Here is a 21603-nt window from a genome sequence, read left to right as displayed (position 1 = left end):
ACACAAAAGAAAAAAGGTAAAACAAAATTAATTTTCACCCAGGTGATATTTCAATAATATTTAATTAGAAACTTTAACTTTCAACCGCCATTCATTTTTTTTAAATTTTGTATTGAAAAACTGGAATATAGTTATAAAACGTAATTTGAAATTAAAAACCAGGTGAAAATTCAAGTTTTTAATTGAATATTATTGAATTATCACCTGGGTGAAAATTAGAAATTAAAGAAAAAATTATGTCGTATATGTCGTATTTCATAATGAAAAGTGGTATCAGATGTCTAGAAAAGTTAGTATACCCTGCTTGGCACCACTCCCATCACTGCTGCTCAATATTACACACAAAAGAAAAAAGGTAAAACAAAAAACATTGTGTTATATAAAATCATATTATGATGGAAACTCTTGATATAATGGTATTATTATTTTCTTAAAAAAAGGGACATTCAGAGAAAATGCACGAAATATTCCTACTTAGAATGGCTCTGTTTGCGCTTTGCGGTTGCAATTTGAATATTTTATGATTGGACAATCTACAAGGATGTAATTGGCTTTTCTGAAATACGGGGCAAATTTGAAAAAGATTTGAAATCTTCTTGAAATAAAAAATTTTCAAGTTGAAGAGAACATAAATGATTCGTAAAAGGGCACTCTTCATTTATGAAGATCAGATTATTTGAAACAAGTGGTGCTTGAAACGGGAGGAAATTGCATAACAAGGTTGTTTTCGTTTGATGCAAACCGCCATTTTTGGGAATCTCGAGTTTCAAGTAAGATAACAATGGATTGATCAAAGACGTGGCAGGTGAAATTTAATAAAATGTCGAAATGTTGATTCAGGCACGTGGCCTACTGACCAGACATATGACCAGCACTTTGAGACGAGTTCGATCATTGTTGCTTTTGTCGTTCATAATCAGCACCCACTTGGCTGGGCAGATAACATCTGTAACATAGAGAACAATGTTTTTGCTTCTTTAAAAACTTTAATACCACCCTCAAATACTATTTAGTCTCTAGGGTAACGTTTTGGTCATTCTTGATCCTTTTTCTTTCTTTGATTTGAACAGTTGTGAAATTGCTTTTGAAATTGTTTGGTTAATCTTTGGACATGTTCCTCTGAGCAACTGTGTCTCATTTACAATATCGAATTTGCAAAGAAAATGATAAAAATGAAAATCAATAGACAATATATATAACAGTTGTATTAAAGCTAATCCAATATTTTGAAGGTTCGCATCGATCTCGATCTGCCACAGGGATTGTTTATTGGTTGTTTTGGTGACGGTTTCTGACTGAAACTGAAAGTATGAAATATATTATGCGATATGAAGCGGAAATAATGATTTTTTCCTGAAAAAGCCCTATATCGACGCATTGCCAAGCATATTAACCTAATCACATCAGATACGATACGACTCACTGGGTTCAACATGAAAGAATCTCAACGGATTAATCATAGAAATTGATTTTTTGTGGTAAAAAATATTTGATCAGGTTCAAAACAAGATTGGTGTCGAAGTGAAGTTGAATAGAAACAATATTATTAAGTCGGTTTGTTAATGTTTCATCAACTTGAAGCTAACCAATTTAAAACTCAGAGGACTACTCTTGGGAACAAAACTGATGTTTCGGAATGAATTCACAGATTGCGAGCAGATAAACCTACAATTTATGTTATACAGTCAATATTATACAGTCAGTGCACGAAGCCATTAAATAATATGTGTAGGATAATATTTGTAGAATTGCATGCTTTTAGACTTCTTAGTCTGGTGTATCAGTATTTTCAAGGCGGGTTTTCAACGCTGTTAATCACTGTATGTCGCTTTATTTACTTAAATGCAGTAGATGACAACAATGGTAAATACAAATGGCTAAAGTTGAACTTCCAGTGCCTATATCTTGTCATTGGAGTATAGTGTATATGAAAGAACATTCAATGCATTTGTTAGAAATATGACATCAATTACCACACATGTGGTTAGTGTGTGGCTCGACACTACCAATTGCTTTTGATTTCAGCTGGCCATTTCCCAAGAGGCCTGACTGGACTGAACGTGGTCGAGATGACCTATTTTGAACGTGTCTTATCAATTGCAAGTGTGTTCAGATAAGACTAAGATTAAAAGTAAACAAATTGACCAAACACTGACCATGCTGTTGTTAATTAACATTCATTTCTTTTAATTTCGTCCTTTCATTCATCATGTCTGTGGTTCTTACCGTTTTCACAAGACATATACTATACATAATTATACTCAATATAAGACAAAAAAAGACTCGCCGCAAACGTCTCCTTGTAAACACACAACATCGAAGCAGCATGTTCTATTGAAATTGGTCACTAAATACAAAAAAAAAACAAACACAAGAACACAATGATAATAAAATAAAGCAAATAAGTAAAAAGAATATGAATTTTGATAAGCATAAAAGCTTATTATTTTTAAACTATTGAACTGTAAATTTTTATTCAGACTACTTTCACCATACCGTTTTTAAGTCTGACTCTACGACCTCTGTAGTTCGGTTAATTCAAGAAAAGAACTTAGTCAGGTTTCGATCTTACTTGCCGTAAAAACAAGCCAAATGTTATTATTTTATGTTTAAGTACAGACATCGCACGGAAAATGTCGTGATGTAAATATAAGGGTTTACAATGAAGGCTATAGATTTCAGAATCAGGATGTACATCAAGTCTTTCTTACACACATATTTAACCCAGACTTTATTGACTCTGAAGGAATACCGATAGTTGAACAGTTGCTACTTAATTAGTACTCTCTCAATCACAACCCAGATGAATGATATTCTCACCAACTATATACCGCACTAATTGCATACATAATGATCATGCCAGGCATAATTAGGGACCACGTGCGAATCACGTGATTAAGCATGTTTATTATTTCATGATGGTCACCATTATCTCTAACATGCCGGTGTTTATATCAGAATCTACCTGTACCCTAGGTTAAATAAACATTTCAATCGAACCCATGTTGATTTCACTAGACCCGAAGCAAATAGTTAAAATGTTTTCCTTCAAGACGTGTTTGTAGTCCACCATTCCACAAGGGCTAACAAGTATACGGGTAATTCATTCGACATGCATTACATCACGTCGCTCTTTTGCTTCGTACTACCCAAGGAGTTTAGACATCATAAACTTAATGCAAGTTCAGAAATTCAAATAAGTATAAAAACGCTTCGGAAATACTTTGTTGATAAACATAACCTAAAAATAAACAAAAAATATCAGTGAAAAATCGGAAATGTTTTTTTTTCGTCAAACATTTGCTTAGCAAGATACGCCCACTTTTCAGTATATTAAGGGCGGTCACCAATCTGTGTCAAATCATACCAAAAATCATTTGTGCATAATATTGTTGATTTAATCGAAAACAAAATTAAAAAAAGTTCTGACATAAACTGTCACCTCTATCGCGTTAACAAGCCAACAGATTTTGATGCGTGTTTACTAAGTCAAGGGCAATAACTCAAATTCCGTTGATCGAAAAATCGTGATTAAGATCTCATAATAAATGATCACACCAAATTTAAATCGGATAAAAACTGTTGTCTCTATTGTGGTAAAAAACAAACGCCTTTTTTTCCTAAGTCAAGAGCGATAACTCAAAAACGTCCATCGAAAGATCGGCAAAATTCGAACATGCTAATACTGGGGCTAAATACTGAACATAAACAAAAACTATCGATTTAAGTTATGGTATCACACAAAGAGGTGCCTATTTTTGGGTCGAATTTCGTACAATAACGGTGGTTAACATGTTCTGAGTGTTTGTGTGTGTCAAAATATATTGTCGGTTACATGACAGTCTCACTTTTTCAGAATGAAAACGATGTCCCAAAAGAAAAAACGTAAAAGTCCGCGTGGAATGTCTGAATGTCGTACCTGCGATCACGAACCTATTTCTCATTCTTTTCAAAACAAACAAAAAAAAAACAGCAAAAATTTAATTATAGCTTGCCACAGATAGCTTTGATTGTAAGTATTATGAAATTCGATATATTTACCATCTTCATAATGACATTGACACACAAAATCAAAAGAATCTAAGAATGTAAAGAATTGTAGCTTGTAGAGTGAGCACAAGTTGCACAATATAGCTAATAGAGTAAAACGTCAAGTCAGACACGATATTTCGGTGAAAAATTATCCGATCATCACGAAAATCAATAGGGATCATCTTCATAAAGACATTGACACACAAAATAAAAATCAAAAGAATTTGTAAAAAATTGTAGCCTGTAGAGTGAGCACGAGTTGCACAATATAGCTAATAGAGAAAAACGTCAAGTCAGACACGATATTTCGGTGAAAAATTATCCGATCATCACGAAAATCAATAGGGATCATCTTCATAACAACATTGACATACACAATAAAAATCAAAAGAATCCATAAAGAACTGTAGCCTGTAGAGTGAGCACGAGCCAAATGTGAACGGACGGACGGAGTGATTACAATATACGCCCATCTTACGTGTGGGCGTATAAAAAATGCATCGTCCAATACTTTGGCAAAACTAAAAAATATGTTGAGAACCCGCTTTAATGACCTAAAACTGATTGATTGCGAATTCCATTGAAGAATTGATGGTTATGCCTAGCGAGTCTTTTGCGCCGATGCTTATTTAAAGTGATACTACGTCTTAGAATTAACATAAAATTTAAGAAATTTAAACTAGTCGAACAAGAGCCAGTAGATATACCTGGTCTCATAAATAACATAACAGGATCCTAATTTAATCCGATAAATCCAAAAAACTTAGTAAGTATTCATAAATATGCAATTAACTATTGAAAAACACTTAATATCAAAATTTGTCAGCCTCAATATTTCTGGATCTCGATCAGCTTTAAATCCCCTCAGCAAAATTGTAGATTTTGGGGAAAAAATCTTAAGATTAAAGTTACAGTAGCTAGAACTGCTACCATTTAAAGACAATAAAATCTATGTGCTTAACCTAATATTTCTTTACCTCAAAGCTACACAGGAAAGTGATGTCCCAACTACACGTCTTTCTTTTTTTTGGCGTCAAGTGTGATACTTCGTGTTTTGCCCATTCAGTGCAGAGTACCGCAACGGTACCACAACACTTCCACTTCTTTGTTATAGCGCATTTGGTCAGTTACATGAACCTATTTTGTCAATGTACTGTTTGTGATTTCACGTCCATGAGTCATTCCTCCAGTTGTTTTCCGCTGCCTCATCAGTAACTGTTGAATGGTCTCTTCAGTTTTCATACCAAACGATGGATTCATTTATTTTTCACAATGTACCCAATAGTTTCTATGGAATTAACAATAGTTTCCAAATATTTTCAAGGTATTAACAGGTTAACAATAATATGACTAGAAATTTAGAAACTCAAACAATCATAGAGTTACAGGGGTCCCCGACATTGGAAACTTTATTAATCACACATCTGCTTGGGAAATGAGAATATAGGATTAACAAAGTGGGCTAGGGCATGCATGTGACATGGTGATATAAATATTCCCCTATCCCTTACCATCTCTCTGAGTTGAACGCTAGTTTAAAAACCTCTTCAGATGGTTATGATTATGAAGTTATTGTTGCAAATGTTGTCTATTGGATGTCAGTCAGAGATTTAGGGGGCGAGGGGTAGTTTGAGTTGTTTTCTTTTACTAATACGTATTTAAATGGTGCTATTCTAATCTAGACATTTGATTATATTTCTATCGTATCTATAACCGTAAATATACATGGAAATGAACATATTGGATTTTGGGAAATCTTTTTTTTTTAGCTCTAATGTCTTTCAAAATTTATCAAGAAGTATATTACTGACTTCCTAAAGCTGAAAATCATATACGCATAAATTTAAATATTGTATTTATGTTTTCTAGTGGAAAGTTATAAGAAACCCAGGATATGATGGCCCTTTTGGACGTCATTTTGGATTGCCGGAACGATCAACGATTTTTGATGACTTTTTTCATGACTTATATCAGTCTACCAAACCTGAAAAAAGAAGTTTCTAATGAGAAATGTCTTGGTTTAAGCACATTTTGACTTTATGATCTTTCGTCACAAGCGGGCGCGTGAGACTAAACTTCAGGAGACTGTAAAAATTTTCCCCAAGCCAGAATCATGGCGGAAATTTTTCTAGAGTCTACCTAACTGTACTCTATCAGAAAAACCAAGAATAATTCCTCATTAATCTGACATTTTGTAGTTATTCTATCTGACAATTAATAGTAATACCTTGGCTACTGTTTAAAAATCACGTGCTTTACTTTCCGTACACATTAGAATTGTCGCCTCAAATAAATCGAATCTATTGGTCTGTTTTGGCGGGCATAAGAGGAAATGTGCGAAAGCGCGAAATTCAGATTTTACTTTAAACACTTCGTTCTTTGATGTGAGGGAATTGAATTACAGTGTGACTTGTTTATTTTGTAAGGTCATGTTAATTTGACCCCAAGGTCATCAAATATTATATAATAGATTTGGGCAATCTAAGATTGAGTAAATATGGTCTAATCCGTTATATTATGTTGAACCTATTATATGGTTAAGAGTATGTATGAAACGCCTGGATAAATGAACTATTAGATTTCGGAGGAGGAGGCTTTTGTTAGGAAGGAAGAAAAACCTTAATAAGGAATTGGACCAAGGTTGCATAATAATTCGCCCAATGGACGAGGAGTCAGTTTGCTTTAGTTTCATTTAATTTTGAATATTCGACAATCATCATTATTTTGTTTATAAACACAAGGGAATTTTCTTTTAGACTCTTAAAATGGGCATTGACTATCTTAGTTGCTCGATTACTGCAGCATTGAGCGGTACAAGAAAGTGATCTTAATTATGATGAACATTCAATCCTATCGGTTTTGCTGTAATAAGTATCCCAATCCAATGAACTTCCCTAGCTCGACGGAGTTTCATCTGCATGCAGGTCAATTTCTAGGCGCTAAATGGAGATTAGGATAAAATTGTCTGATGAATGGTCGGTTAAGTTGAATGATAAGAAACAGGCTTGTCTTTCTTTATTTTGATATATGATCTGTAAACAATAAAACATATTGTTTGGGATATTTCTAACTCTAATTCAGTTCGAGGTTTAACATGTTCTGTGTGCTCCTGGATCGGGTACCCTTTCTTCGTAAGTAACGTATAAAATAGAGAGTTTCGGATATAAAGGAATGCATCTATTTCACAGACATATGAGGCGCTCCTTAATCCTGGAGGTATTTCGACTATATCTTTACTAAGCCAAGGACAACAACTCTAAAAATCGTCATCTTTGAACTCACACACCAATTCCATCTATCTTGCTAAATGCTGAAGTGTTCAGGTTCAGATAATAACATACTCAAATCGAAACATTGTTATAATAGAATCATAGCTGATAACTTACATCTTATAATGCAAAAGAAAATTGACTGCTTGCTTATAAAAAATTTGAGCATTCCGGCGGTCACAACATGTTCAAGCCTAATTCTACGAAACCGGGTGAAAGCTGATATATCACCAAAAAATGTTGACTGGCGTTCGGACAGGTATACGACGGATATACAAGTCCACACTTTGGTTAGAAAGTATAAAGGCAGATATTGAGGTATTTGAGATAAATCATATGTTAGCTTATATCTGTTATCATTTGACCCAGGTCACTAAAATGAAAGTAAACAAATCGGGCATGACGTGCACAAAGCCAAGTTCATTTCGAGTGTCAAAATGAAAATCGTCGTCTGCTCAACATCAATAATGGTCCTGAAATTTTCAGGTCGCTGGGAAGAAGGGAAAAGTTCCAGCAAAGAAACACATTTCCCATATGTGTAAACATAACAGATAAGAACGAAACGTTCATGTGGACATATAAAAGGTACGTCACCAACCCCCAGTCATAAATACATCTTATTTAAATATTATGTATAAATTTAATAAGGCAGTGGTAAAAATATAGAATGAGAAAGATCGGTGGAAAGATGAGCAACAATGTAATAACACTTCAGTTCATTCCAATTCCAGTGGATGGATCCGTAAGGGATACGAATGTAAAGAGCTACAAAATAAAGTTAACATCTCAAATGTACTTTTGCTTATGGAGCATGGAATCAGACTCTTAAAACCGATTATTTGAGTCACCGTACTATGTGTGTGCGAATAGCTTCTGGAAATGGGCGTAAAACAATTGCTTACAGGAACTCTGAATTAGTTCGGGAACATTTCTTTACTGTTGTTTCTTCTTCGTTTCAGTAGCAAGTTTTACATCGATATGCATACCTTTATCCATGTATAACGCTGCTACGCCACCCAGGAATGGTCCAAACCAATACACTATAAAGTGTTCCCAAGCTTTGGTTCCCTGACATCCAAGCATGTGACCGAGCGCCATTGCCGGATTGAAATACATCCCTGTTGAGCTCAAACCTGAAATTAAAATTATGTCTTTCGTTTAAGTTCAACAGATTAAAACCATCTTTTGATCCAAATTAGAAAAAAAACCTCAACCGAATAGGACGACATATCTTCTATGTTCCTTTATAACAAACAATAACAAAAACAAAATACCAGTAACTGTGTTTTAAATAGATATAATGAGTACAACTAAGCTGTCATTACTTCTAATGACAGATTAGATTGACTCATTATATCTATTTAAAACAAATTTCATTAAAAAAAACTGACACGGGCTAGATTAGAAATTTTGAAAACAGAAACTATCTAGGTCAATGAACTTACCTATGATAATCATAAGACTCCCATTGAGGTTTTTTATCAATTCATTGAGGAGGGACATATTGGTAACCGTCTGCATTCCTAGCCAACAGTCGGACAAGGAGGCTCCCATTTCAATCAGGAATCCTAAGATCAAAGTAACCTGTAGATCCGATACACATGAGGTCTCGTAATATCTCTCGTGATGGTCTGAGATCAAATCCAGCGACCAGATCATCTTTGCAAGACGGTAAGAAGCAAGACCGGCAAGACTCTGAATAAATATCTTAATTCCTGCTTTGATATACCCAATTTGTCCTTGAACTAGTGCCTGGAGAGCTTGAACTGGATTTTCTGAAGATCCTTGAAAGGTTCTTGCGCACACAAAAAGTTGGATCATTACACAAACACCAAACCAAACACTTCCGTAGTACTTAAATACAAAATTGTTTTCGAAAAAATAGGCACAAGCCTCCATTGTCGTTATAAAATCCAATAAATATTCCTGGAATTTCCTTGGAACTACAAATTTGGTTAATCCTCGTAGAAGAATACCAGTAGACGCTGTTATCAAGAAGAAGATTACAGATGCTGTATAAGGTTCTACAAACTCGTATTCTGGGTTGGAACCTGAAGCCTTTAAATAAATTCCCCTCCAAGTCATTTCTGAAAGTAACAAATACATGTGAAACAAAGTAAACTACACTCTAATCCGCTTCCAGTGGATGCTGATATCGCAAACTAGGTAGTTGTTGGTAGTCGTGGTAGTTAGTAGTTAGATCTGGCCAGTTTGGTTTTTGGCCAATATTTATATCAATATTCAGCATGCCTTTAATCAAATAGGATTAACAAGCTTGTTACAAGATTGAAAAATTAAAATTATATATTATATCTCAATAATTAATATAGTAATTTCCTGTGAGTATAATTTATCGACAATTGGCTGCTGATTGGAGGGGGACATAATTATGTTCATGGAAAAGAAAATTGTTGGATAGAGGTAAATTTGGTTGAAAATTGTATTGAGGGTGGTGGTGAAAACAAGTGACCGTCAGCACCAGATTGACTGGAGTAATGGTGAGACTAGACTATCTTACATGTACTAACATTACTAGATCTAATTGTAGGCCTATTGTTATTGTAGATTGCAGATAGAATAAACTTTTGCTTAACCCTTAGACAGGCAGACTCTTACAGAATTCATAATGAAAATCGTCTAGTAATCAAACAAACAATATTAAACAAAATACATTGAAGAATCAATGCTATTGGTGACATTTAAAAAAAAAATTAAATAGGAAGTGCGACTCTGTCTAAAATACTGTAGCCTACACATTGACAACATTTTCGGCAACATGGCACCCAAGTCAGTGTAGCATGTTCAGTACTGTAGGTTTAACACCGATAGCCAATACGATGTAAAGCAATCGGTATACGAGGGGGGAGTAATCCAGAAAAAAAGGAAAGAAAATAGACTACAACGAAAAAATGCATGTCTAAATTCATTGTAAGCATCGAGTTCTATTTATAACTTTAGGCCTGTAACTGATATGCAGTAAGAGTGAGTGGGTCAGTGAGACTGAAAGTTAAGTTGAAGATACGCTAGGGAATATTATTTACCTCAACTTCAACAGATTTTACCTGACGCTGTTCGAGGTTGGTTTTCTTTTCAAACGTCGCTTGTTTGTTTGAGAGAATTTTAAATGGTTCATAAAAAGTTTTAAAAAAGGCGCTCAATACGTTTGTGAATTAATTTCTCAAGAATTTCGTCTTGTCCTAGTCTTACGAGTCAGTTAAGTTGAGAACTAGTAAAGTAGATTTACGAGTCAGTAAAGTTGAGAACTAGTAGAGTAAAGTAGAAAAGTACTCAGTAATATAGTACCCGTGCTCGAGAAATATCAAGCTGGTCAAGGTCAAACGAAATATCACTTAATACAATATCATTGAATTCAGTTACGGTATCTACATATTACCAAAAATGAGGATATAAGATCAGATTTATAAATAAAAAGCTACAGACGTACCTTATTTTTATGTCACGGACCAGGCACACAAAATAACCTATTTATTTATTCGCCCAGAACAAAAATAACTTCGCTTCAAAACTTATCGTCTGCTTTCTATTATCATGACCGAACATAAAGTAGCAACCTTTTTCCAGCGCACAAAAGTTTTATACAAACGCGCAAAATAAAAGAACAACAATGGGAAAACTGAATAGAGATTGGGTGACTACCGTAGGGACTAAGGTTAAATCAAACCAAAGAAATCAAAGAAAAACTTACAAACAAATGTACAAAAGTAAGTAGCCTATCTAAAATCTAAAATATATATGCACATAATATAAAATGATTCAAAACTTATGCTGAGATCTTTCCATGAAATTGACTCGCGGATGACTCTCAGAATGCAAGAGAACATAAGATAAGATAATACTTATTGCATATACGCTCATTGTAGGCAGGGACAAATATAAAAGAGTACACACATTTATAATGATTAAAGATATTGACAAAAAAAATCCCATGGGAGGTGCCCTAACTCACTTAAATCCTCGGGACTCACTCATCTATTTGAGCAATTTCTCATTGCACCTCTGTGATTATAACTTATTAAAGGAAGACATTTTTACCAAAAGCAAGTGATTTCTACATATGACAATGTTCTAAATACCAAAGCAGGTAAAATATGACACAAAATAATGACTGTGACGTAATTTTACCGACATCGTTCGTTCTGACCTTTGCTGACGTTCGAGTTTTAGTGTTTGCTGGCAAAGAGCTTACCACCGTGTGTTTGGCAAGTCACGTGATTTCCATTAGCCACAGATAGGAACTTGCTTCGCCAAATAATTTGGATCATAGAACTGTCACGTGATTTTTTGTAAGCTATAGATAGGAACTCGCACTGTCAATCTTTTGGAGCAATTAGACCAAAGTTGTCACTTTGTCAAATCTTAGCACCGCGCAGCAAATATTGTGTTATCACGGACTTGTGGGGAGGTTCGTCGAGCATGACGCAATCTTATCTTAGCTTCCATCATCCAGCCCCGCTTTGTCTGGTACAGCTTCGACGAGATATATCCTTGTCGTAGACAGGTCTTATCTGAGTTCGCGAAATAGCTATCTTGCCGTCGAAGGCGCCATCCCACCAGTTCAGTTGAGACTTGATATTCGCTAATGCAGACTGCAATAAAAAGTTGGAATGTTTTTATTACGTATGACGAAACGAAACAATAAATAAATTTTCTTCTTATTCAACATTTAAATGTTTAGCAACCCCATCGTGGCAAGTTTGAACGTGAATTAAAGTAAGCGCGCCATGTTGGTTTTTTTTTTAAATTTTACTTGTGAGTAGAGATAATGTCGCGACGGCGACTGTATTTTCTACTATCTGTTGTTAAGGTACTTCCAAACCTCAGCCTTTTTTTTTACATGCCAAAAAAAAATTTTCAATGAGGGGAATGTGGGCCTTAGATACGTGGACTCAAAATATGACATGAATTGTTAAGATCAGAATTTTGCGAGACTCCAATTACCACATGCACTCAATGAACTCAAAAAAAGGCAAAATGAGAGGTTTACTAGCTTCACAATATCTCTTTTATAAATGGCTAACATAGAGTAAAACACATTGCATCAATAGCTTTGAACACAAATATACAATATCTCTATCTTACTTTCTGACATTAACCATCGTGATTCGAGCTATCCAGCATTTTATTCAGATTTGTCACATGATGGACACAAAATGGCGGACATCAGCTGTCAGCCCCACTCGATAAAGTGACAGAAAAATGCATGTCATCTTTCATGATATTATTGAAGTGAAATCAAAACAACTGTATATAAAAGATAGTTATTAGCCCTTTCCTCTCATATAATTACTCTGGAAAAATTTCGATTTTCCTACCTCTAATTTACTTTTTTACACAACAGGGTTGCACTTTGTTTACAAATCGTCTTGCACGTTTGATCCTTCGCCTTTTTGAATACATGATTGATTTTTGATAAGGGAAGGGTGTGAATCATTATGAAAAAATCTGTTATGTTTAACATGCAAATAAATCTCGAAATCAAATAAATCGATCAAATTTTTTGAAAATATTCTCAATGTTCGCGGGAACTATTTTCTGTTCGCCACTACATCCGAAAAGGTTATTAGGTTCCAGCTGAAAACTGATCGTGTTTTTCCAAGCAAAGTTCTGTAAATTTATAAAGTGTCACAGGTTGGTTTTTTATCTAATACAACAATTTGTGAAAATGATTATGTATCATCCATAGTCGATAATTTATTAAATCAAGGTAAGTAGATAGTTTTTATTAATATTAATATTAGGCACCCTAGGACTGTTAATAGATACCACGTGAGGGGCAATCCATAGATACCGACCAAATTGTCTTTTACAAAAATATTTTTTTTTATTTCTAAACAATTTTTATGTTTTATTTTCCAATTTTTACACCCTATAAATTTGTTCTAATTACGAAATGTACAAAATTAATGTTTGACATGAACTTTCTATGGTGATACAGGCATGTCACAAGCACAGACCAGGAGAAATAGGAATTCATAAAAACCTCTCAACTAGGCGTATAATAACATTTTTTTTATTGTACTGTTTACTTCGGTTGTGCTGAAAGTAGGAATCATATCTTCTTCTCCTTGTTTTGAAATTATTTCTGGCATTCTGCTTCCAAATTTTTTTTAGGCCTACAGCTTTTATAGACCACACAGAAGAACATTAGAAAAAGTGATTCAGAGCAAGATTGATGTATACAATCATTTGGTTTCAAAATTTCCGATTTGACTCTCAATAGAGGTGGCAATGTATATGCTAGTATGGTAATAATTCTATTGAAAGATTCAACGAAACTTTTATCCATCCTTAGGTATAAAAAGGCCAAAAAGGTACATGGACAGATGTATTTAAGATCAAACATAATTGAGAAGTTTTGTAGATGATGTATGGTTGGTAGTGATATAGTCATATAGTCAAGATTTACACCAAATTGAAAATCCCTCTCAGCATATGGTAAATATAATTTGATGTCAGAATATAATGTCCTAAATGTAAATTAATAAGTGAAGAGACATCATAATTTTATTCTTAATGTTTTTTTTTGTACTGTCAAGTACTGAAGTTGAAATAAATAATGTTACTGTTTGAACAGTAAGCTACCGTAGTGCAATACTGAAGGAACAAACAGATCACCATACATTGAAGGAAAAAAGTAGTCTTTCAAAAACAATGGCTGCCATGTGATGAATTTTGGAGGAATTTGGAAGCAAATTACAAGTACATGAGTTATTTTTATAATATTTCAGGATCGCGTTATTGTACTCCAGCTATATAAAAATCAAGTGATGTGTGTTTTAATCACTATCTCACCATAACTGATGTGAAAATGTGTAGCTAGTAAATACCTCATTTTTGGACACTTTTTGGACAAGAATTCAATTCTAAGTGATTTTGTTTATAGAAAACGGCATTGTGTAACCTATGAAGGTTTTAACATCAAAATATGGCTTGTATGACTGTTCAGTCAAAAATAAAAACTTGGTCATTTCATCCAAAATGTTTGGAAGTACCTTAAATCGTTAAAGGTTGCATAGCCTTTATGAGCTAAATTTAAATTTCCTCGAATTTTAAGTATTGTAACATTGCAATAAAAGTGGAGCATCTACGCTAGTCTAAATTGTCAGAAAAAGCTATAGTGGCATAGGTTAGCGATAGTATGTTTCGGAATATTTTGACATTGTGGTAAGAGGTATCTTTCCTTAACCTGATTTCCACTCATTGAAAAAAAAAAATTCAATACGCCTACGTTACAAGTCAGTTTTAACAATTGAAGAGAAATTTAATCTTCTGATATTGAACGTTCCCCACGAGACATCAACAAGAACTCCCCAATTTGAACCACACGAAAGATTTATTTATTGTTTCGTTTCGTCATACGTAATAAAACATTCCAACTTTTTATTGCAGCCTGCATCAGCTTTTCAATTCTCGAATATCAAGTCTCAAATGACATTGCGGGATGGCGGAGGCGGTCCGCCTTCGGCAGAGGATTCAAGACGCCGGACGCGGTGGCTCAGTGAGTTAGACGTTTGTTTGCTAACCTGAAGGTCAAGGGGTCAATTCAGGCATAGATCGAGAAGATACCTTCAGATTTTTCAACTCGGACTCCCTCTGTTGGCGATGCAGGTAAGTGGTGCAGAAAAGTCGGACGTAAAACTCAATTCATTTCATTTCATTCTCGAATTTAATTTCATGTAAGGAACAAAACAAACCCCCATTATAATTGTAGTAATTGAACTGCAAGAAGATAGAACTACGAAATTCCGTCAAGCTAGGGAATTCCAATGGATTGATATAAATACAGCAAAAAAACATAATGCAGGCATAGCCCCTTGATGTACCATTTAATAGCACCATCAATCGAGAAAGCCCATGCTCATTTCCCCATATTTATGAAGAATGATTGTCGCATAATTAATCAAAAATCAGAACTTAAATGACAAGCATGTATATGGCAAACAGAGGCCGCCAATGGGTCATCTAGATTAGTAGGCGTCCGCCAGGGAATATGCAGAGACCCTCTGCAAGTCAATTTAAAGCATGTTAATGATTTGTCGAACTGTCGAGGAATAAAGACATCGGTATTATGCTGCACTCTACACAGTAAAGGATATTTTACTTTATTAGGGCACTCATAGGCATTCGGAGACCGAAATTCAATTCCAGCCCTATAGCTATTTGAACAGATGTCGTAGAGTAGAGACAAAATAGGCCTAGTTAAATGGAGCATTCTGCATCTCCGCAGGTGCAGGGGGTTTAATTTTATCATTTTTTCCCTACACCATTTATGTCACGTCTGCGGTTCCATCAAAGTATTTTTAACAAAACTGATCTCACATCAACCGGTTAAAACTGCATGTGAGGCCAAAAGCTCAAAGGTCACAGACTCCGCGATATTAACAAAACGAGAGTTACAGTAATGCCCATCACGTATTTAGAGCATAGAGTTATATATAGAAACTAGAGTCCACACTTATCACGTGACTCCCATTGGCTCAACGTTAAAGATTCGTGCTGTCATGAAGCGACGTCAGCCATCACGATTCCGGGGAGTTTCCGGAGTGAATACCCGGATGTACTGTAAAGCTTTTTTCTATCTATTCGTCTATTTAATTATATTCATTTTTAGGTTATGAAGAGTTAATAGTCTTAAAGTGCCCGGTGGGTAAAGCTCATTTTGCTAAAAAAGAGAAAATAGGCACTGACTTATTAGGCCTACATGATGTTTACTTGGAACAAAATTTTCTCTCCGGATATTAGCAACCCATTTAGCAGATAATTCTTGGTCTTTAAGTGGAAATCTGGATTGAAACATATCTCATTATTAAGTATCGATCTCAATAGCCTACCAGTAGCCTTCGTACATAGGCCTAGCCTTGGCCGATTAAGACTTATGTTTTTATACCTTACGCTTACGTTGTTGTGCCTTCAAAAAAGTCTCAGATACTATACGAATTGCAACATGAATGGCAGATTCATTTATCTATTTATCTGTTTATTAATTCGATTGTTTGTTTAGGCTAGGTGGCGAAGAGGAATTGATTCGAGAGGTTTGTATGAAGGGTTATAGGCCTAGGCCTAGTAAGCCGTAGGTACTAGTTGTCAGGGAGTTGAGGCCTATAATATAAAAGAGACTTTCAGACTTTTAGATATAATCAATCATATATAAACCGATGGCTACATAGCCTAAACATTATAGTTATAGGCAGTAGCAGTGGGCCAATTCTATAGAGTCTATAGACCTAAGGCCTAGACGTCTAGTTTCTTATTCTAGTCTGTAGAGCCTTCATTGGCTTCGTCATAGAATAGACTAGGCCGAATTTGTTTGAAAGAGGGATTAAATCATGATAATAGACTTGCCTATGAAATGCTAAGCCATTCCCTTTCTTTCTCGTGTTAGAAACACATAGTTTCTATATATAACTTTATGATTTAGAGTCATTGTAAGAAAAAACGTGTTGAAAATCCCCATTTAACAGGGCCCTTTTCTTCTTTCTTTAGGAATACTCATATTGGGCACAATGCCAATGTGCCTAATGACATTGTGCCGAATATAAGTGTGCCTAAAATGGCGTGCCTCAGTGAATATGTGCTTAATTGAAGTTGTGCTAAATGACACCAGATAGTCGTTTTCGTGACATGATCTATATTTAATTGAAACAATGATTAAACCTTCGTAAACAAAATAGAAAACTGTAAAAGATAGCTTGCCAGGCAAGGTAATATACGCCCACTGGCAGATTTGATTTTTAATAAAAATATTTAGCAGTACATTAACAATCATCAATATGAAATATTCAACCTTCAGTCATACACTTCTTTCGAACTCTTTAGGGCAATACTGAATAATATTGAGTACGAGTTATTGCCCTTGTTCTTGAAAACATGTTCCATTTCTAGCTCGTGAAAACTTTAGAAGGCAAATATTCATTCTTCAGCTCGGTACTGAATAATGAAGCCAAGTTTTCTCAAAATCCGACAAGAATCATGCCTTTTAGTGTTGAAAGAACGAGGTCATTAACTCCTATGAAACATTTTTTTCGATTTTTTTGATTTTCCATTGGTAATAATAAAAATTTCACCAAGTTTCGTCAAAATCTGTCAAGAATTGAGCCTTCTAAAATGTTTACAAGCTAAAAATTGAACGCGTTCTCAAGAACATGAGCAGTAACTCCTACTTAATGTTTTTTGATTTTTCTATAGAGTTCACACTTGGGTGATAACGAACACTCACACCAAGTTTCTTCAAAATTCGTCAAGAATTGTGCCTACTAGGGTGTTTACGAGCTAAACATTGAACCCGTTTTCAAGAAAAAGGGTAATAACTCATACTAAATATTTTTCGATACTTCTGATTTTCTTTAGAGTTCATCTTTGGGTGATTACGAACACTCACACTGCGTTTCGGCAAAATCCGTCAAGAATTGTTTACGAGCATAAAATTGAACGAGGGCAATAATTCATATAAAATATTTTTCGATTTTATCGATTTTCAACAGGGTTCATCCTTGTGTGATAATAAACGATTTCAGCAAGTTTCGTCAAGATCCGTAAAGAGTTTTAGTGTTTACGAGCAATTGTGGACGGACGGACCGACGGACATGGGTGACGGCAATATACGCTCCACAATTCACGTGGGCGTATAAAAATAGCTGTCAAAGGCTGGTATAGATTCAGATGTTTCGGACTTGTGAGATACTATATTACAATATGGTGAGATTTCACAGATGTCTTGAGTATAGTAATGGTGCGGGCACACGAGTGATCTTGGTTGGAGATTTTTGTCTCGCTTTTTTGTGCTTCCACAAGATTATCGCAGGACTTATGATATAAAACAAGTTTAATAATTGTCTCTGATACTGATAGTTTTGTCTTCTGCAAGACCGTCGTCATCTAATCATATTCATTTTTCTTTGCATGGTCCGCAAGTGATTATCTAAATGGTGGAAAAAGCCCGAAGAGAGATTTTGTCTCCTCGTGTGCCCGTGCCAGTCGGTGAAAGTCTTGATAAGACAAAAAAATCTCCGACCAAGACCCTTCGCGTGCCCACACATTAAATCTTTACTAGACTCATATCACACAATTCTCTTTAACCTGAATTTGAAAGTTCGTTGCCAAAATCCGTTTTTAAAATCAAATGTTCAAACTTGATTTTATTTCTCGAAATCTTCTGCTCAATACCATATAAATAGTCCAGGGAATTACTGTTTCGTATGAATGTTTTGTATTCAGTTTGATCAATACAAAATCTCTCAGCTTCAGCAGTTTTTTTTATATCCCTTTATATTTCAAAGTACGTCTATTTTGTCTATTCACGAAACTTATTTGGGTTAAGATTAGGATATATTTTCCAAAATGTTCCTATGAGCAGGCGAATTCCGACTGTTGACAGTCATCAAGTTGGGAATATAAATCACTAGTAATAACAAGCATATTGTGTTTACTCTTTATTAATCTAAAAAATGGAAACAATTTTGACGACAACAATTTTTCTATTGTAACTAATAACGTGATGATTATAATTCAAAGCGTAAGAATTTATTCTCCCATTAACAATTAATAGAGATCGATCTAAGCATTTTTAAACTAAATTATCAACATACTTGATCCTTATTATGGATGTTATTCATCTCTATTGATGGGAGGCACATTCTTTTAATAGAAAAATATTTTGTTTATTTAGCACAGGAAGTGGACTGTGGTAATATTATGTAGGTCCTATTGTTAATTTTCCATTCATGTGCAGTAACATGACGTTTCATCCGCTATGCCAGAGCTTGTTTATGAAGACTTTCTGGCAAGAGGTCGAGTTTTGACTTTGAAATTACTTAAAAACTTCATTTAAGAAATTTTATGGTCGTTATACTATAGCGAACTCCTTGACAAGCAGACCATGCTTACTCTTTTCGAAACACCTGACAGTACTTCTCTTTGGAGGAGTCCACTACACAACGTTTAAAAAAACTGAGATAACCAATTTGGTAATTAATCAGTTTGACCCAGTGTCGGTGATTGGCTTTATAACGGGCTTGATATTATTAGTTGGAATCTTTAGAAAACGTAGGAGAAACACTTCTCTACAATTAGGCGTTTAGTTTAAGTTTAGTAACCTTTTACGAAATTTTTTGGCATTATAAAATTATCGGTTGGATTATTTTAGTTAAAATTTTCAGTTACGTTATGGAATACATTTCTATAGATTTTAGTTTATAGTTTTCACAAATTTGAGCAAAATATTTGTTCGACCTGCAAAAAAAAGCGGAATGTCCCTTTAACGGAATCACTTTGTAAAATTCGCACAACTTTTGTTATTTTCAAAATTCAGTAATTTGTAAATAACCTATTGATCACATGGAATACAACACAATTTTGCACACTGGGGTACAATGAAACATGGAAATAGTATACAACAGAATTACTTTCAGATAACGATGGCGCATTGTAAACTTTTAAGACATAGTTTAAAATAAATTCCAAAGTAATCTTCAATAAGATTTCTCAATGATTATCATCTTATCAGAATTCATCGTATAATTCAAATCTAATAGACCTGCTACGATTTGGGATCTTACAGCTACTGAAAATGTACCGAGTTTTGGTCAAACGTGATACAAACCAGAGAAAAAGTGTCTAAAAAAAAGTCTCTCAAACTTAAAACATCTACTTCAAATCGCGAGTCTTACGACCATATTGTGTTTTAAAGTTTTTGCAGCGTCTTTGCTTCGCGTGTAATGCGCTTTCAACGCGTTCCGAATAAACGTCGTGACTCTGTGAATAGTGGCGACAATTGCACAATTTCTGGCGTGTCCTACACTCTAAAAAACCACGTTCATGGCGACCTTAACACGATTTGAGCCAATTTTCCGTCACAGTAACAGAGTCTTACGACCATATTGTGTTTTAAAGTTTTTGCAGCGTCTTTGCTTCGCGTGTAATGCGCTTTCAACGCGTTCCGAATAAACGTCGTGACTCTATGAATAGTGGCGACAATTGCACAATTTCTGGCGTGTCCTACACTCTAAAAAACCACGTTCATGGCGACCTTAACACGATTTGAGCCAATTTTCCGTCACAGTAACAGAGTCTTACGACCATATTGTGTTTTAAAGTTTTTGCAGCGTCTTTGCTTCGCGTGTAATGCGCTTTCAACGCGTTCCGAATAAACGTCGTGACTCTGTGAATAGTGGCGACAATTGCACAATTTCTGGCGTGTCCTACACTCTAAAAAACCACGTTCATGGCGACCTTAACACGATTTGAGCCAATTTTCCGTCACAGTAACAGAGCAGTAAGAACGACCTTTCTTATTTGACGGGGCCATTATCAAATCAAAGATCTATGAATCTATCGGCATTATCATGTCATAATTCACTTAACCACTTCCGTCATGTATCATTTTAGTCTGCTAAAAATGATGACTGTTAACCTTTTCAGAAACATCATTATGCGTATTTTATTTTAACAAATTGCTTTAGTTTTTTAGTAGTGCAATTGTTGTGTAGTAAAAATACAATTTAGAGTAACCATAATTGAAAAATGTTAATATAATATATTATAGTTTAAGACGTCAATTTGAGATATACACATCAGTCCATATTGTAAACCTAACTATCTACATCGTTCTATATATGATTATCTTTCTAACTATAATTTGATGCATATTAAATCTTGAAACAGCAAAAACAACAACAATAGAATGTAGACAATACTTATATAAATATAACAAAAATAGTCAACTGATGACGATGGTTATATTTACAAACTACATTGTATAATAATAATAATAATAATAATAATGGAATTAACCAGTTGTACTTTCCGTGAATTTTAATTTTATTTTGGTTCATTTTTTCTTCCAAAACATTCGATACAGCTTAGTACATTACATTATCTGACATCTTAAGCGTATATTTGATCATATAGCTATTGATCAAATATTGACATAACAAATATAAGAATTGAAGAAACCTTTACACTCGTTCAGACGACCCTTCATTGTACAACATTTTCTATATTTTTAATGAGACGATGAAAACATTGAATAATAGCATTTAAATTGAAGCATTTAAGAGACGTCTAGGGTCCACGATTCCAATACTGTTTACAGTTTACTTTCAAGATACAACACATTAACCTTTTTAAGAGGTTCCATAAAAACTATAAGAAATACCAATATAACAGTAAAATACTTTTAAGACAGAACATGAATAACAAATACGTGTGGAAACTGTCTGTATCTAAAAATAAGGGTGTATCCATATTAAACAATACAAAATAAAGTTACTTTACTCACAACGCT

At 34.5% G+C, this 21603-nt stretch overlaps 1 protein-coding gene across 1 annotated transcript; it reads right to left on the bottom strand.

The window, feature by feature from the left end:
- Positions 1-8234: 8234 nt before the first annotated feature.
- Positions 8235-9386, bottom strand: LOTGIDRAFT_137826 (hypothetical protein; the record flags this gene model as incomplete). The annotated part of the gene is made up of 2 exons (XM_009047860.1): positions 8235-8452; positions 8726-9386. 2 exons carry the CDS (start codon positions 9384-9386, stop codon positions 8235-8237), a joined length of 879 nt encoding a protein of 292 aa, XP_009046108.1.
- Positions 9387-21603: the final 12217 nt, after the last annotated feature.

Source organism: Lottia gigantea (genome assembly GCF_000327385.1).
Source record: "Lottia gigantea unplaced genomic scaffold LOTGIsca_118, whole genome shotgun sequence".
Classification (NCBI taxonomy): domain Eukaryota; kingdom Metazoa; phylum Mollusca; class Gastropoda; family Lottiidae; genus Lottia; species Lottia gigantea.
Note: the sequence above shows the minus strand (reverse complement) of the source record. Positions and strands in the feature narration are given on the sequence as shown.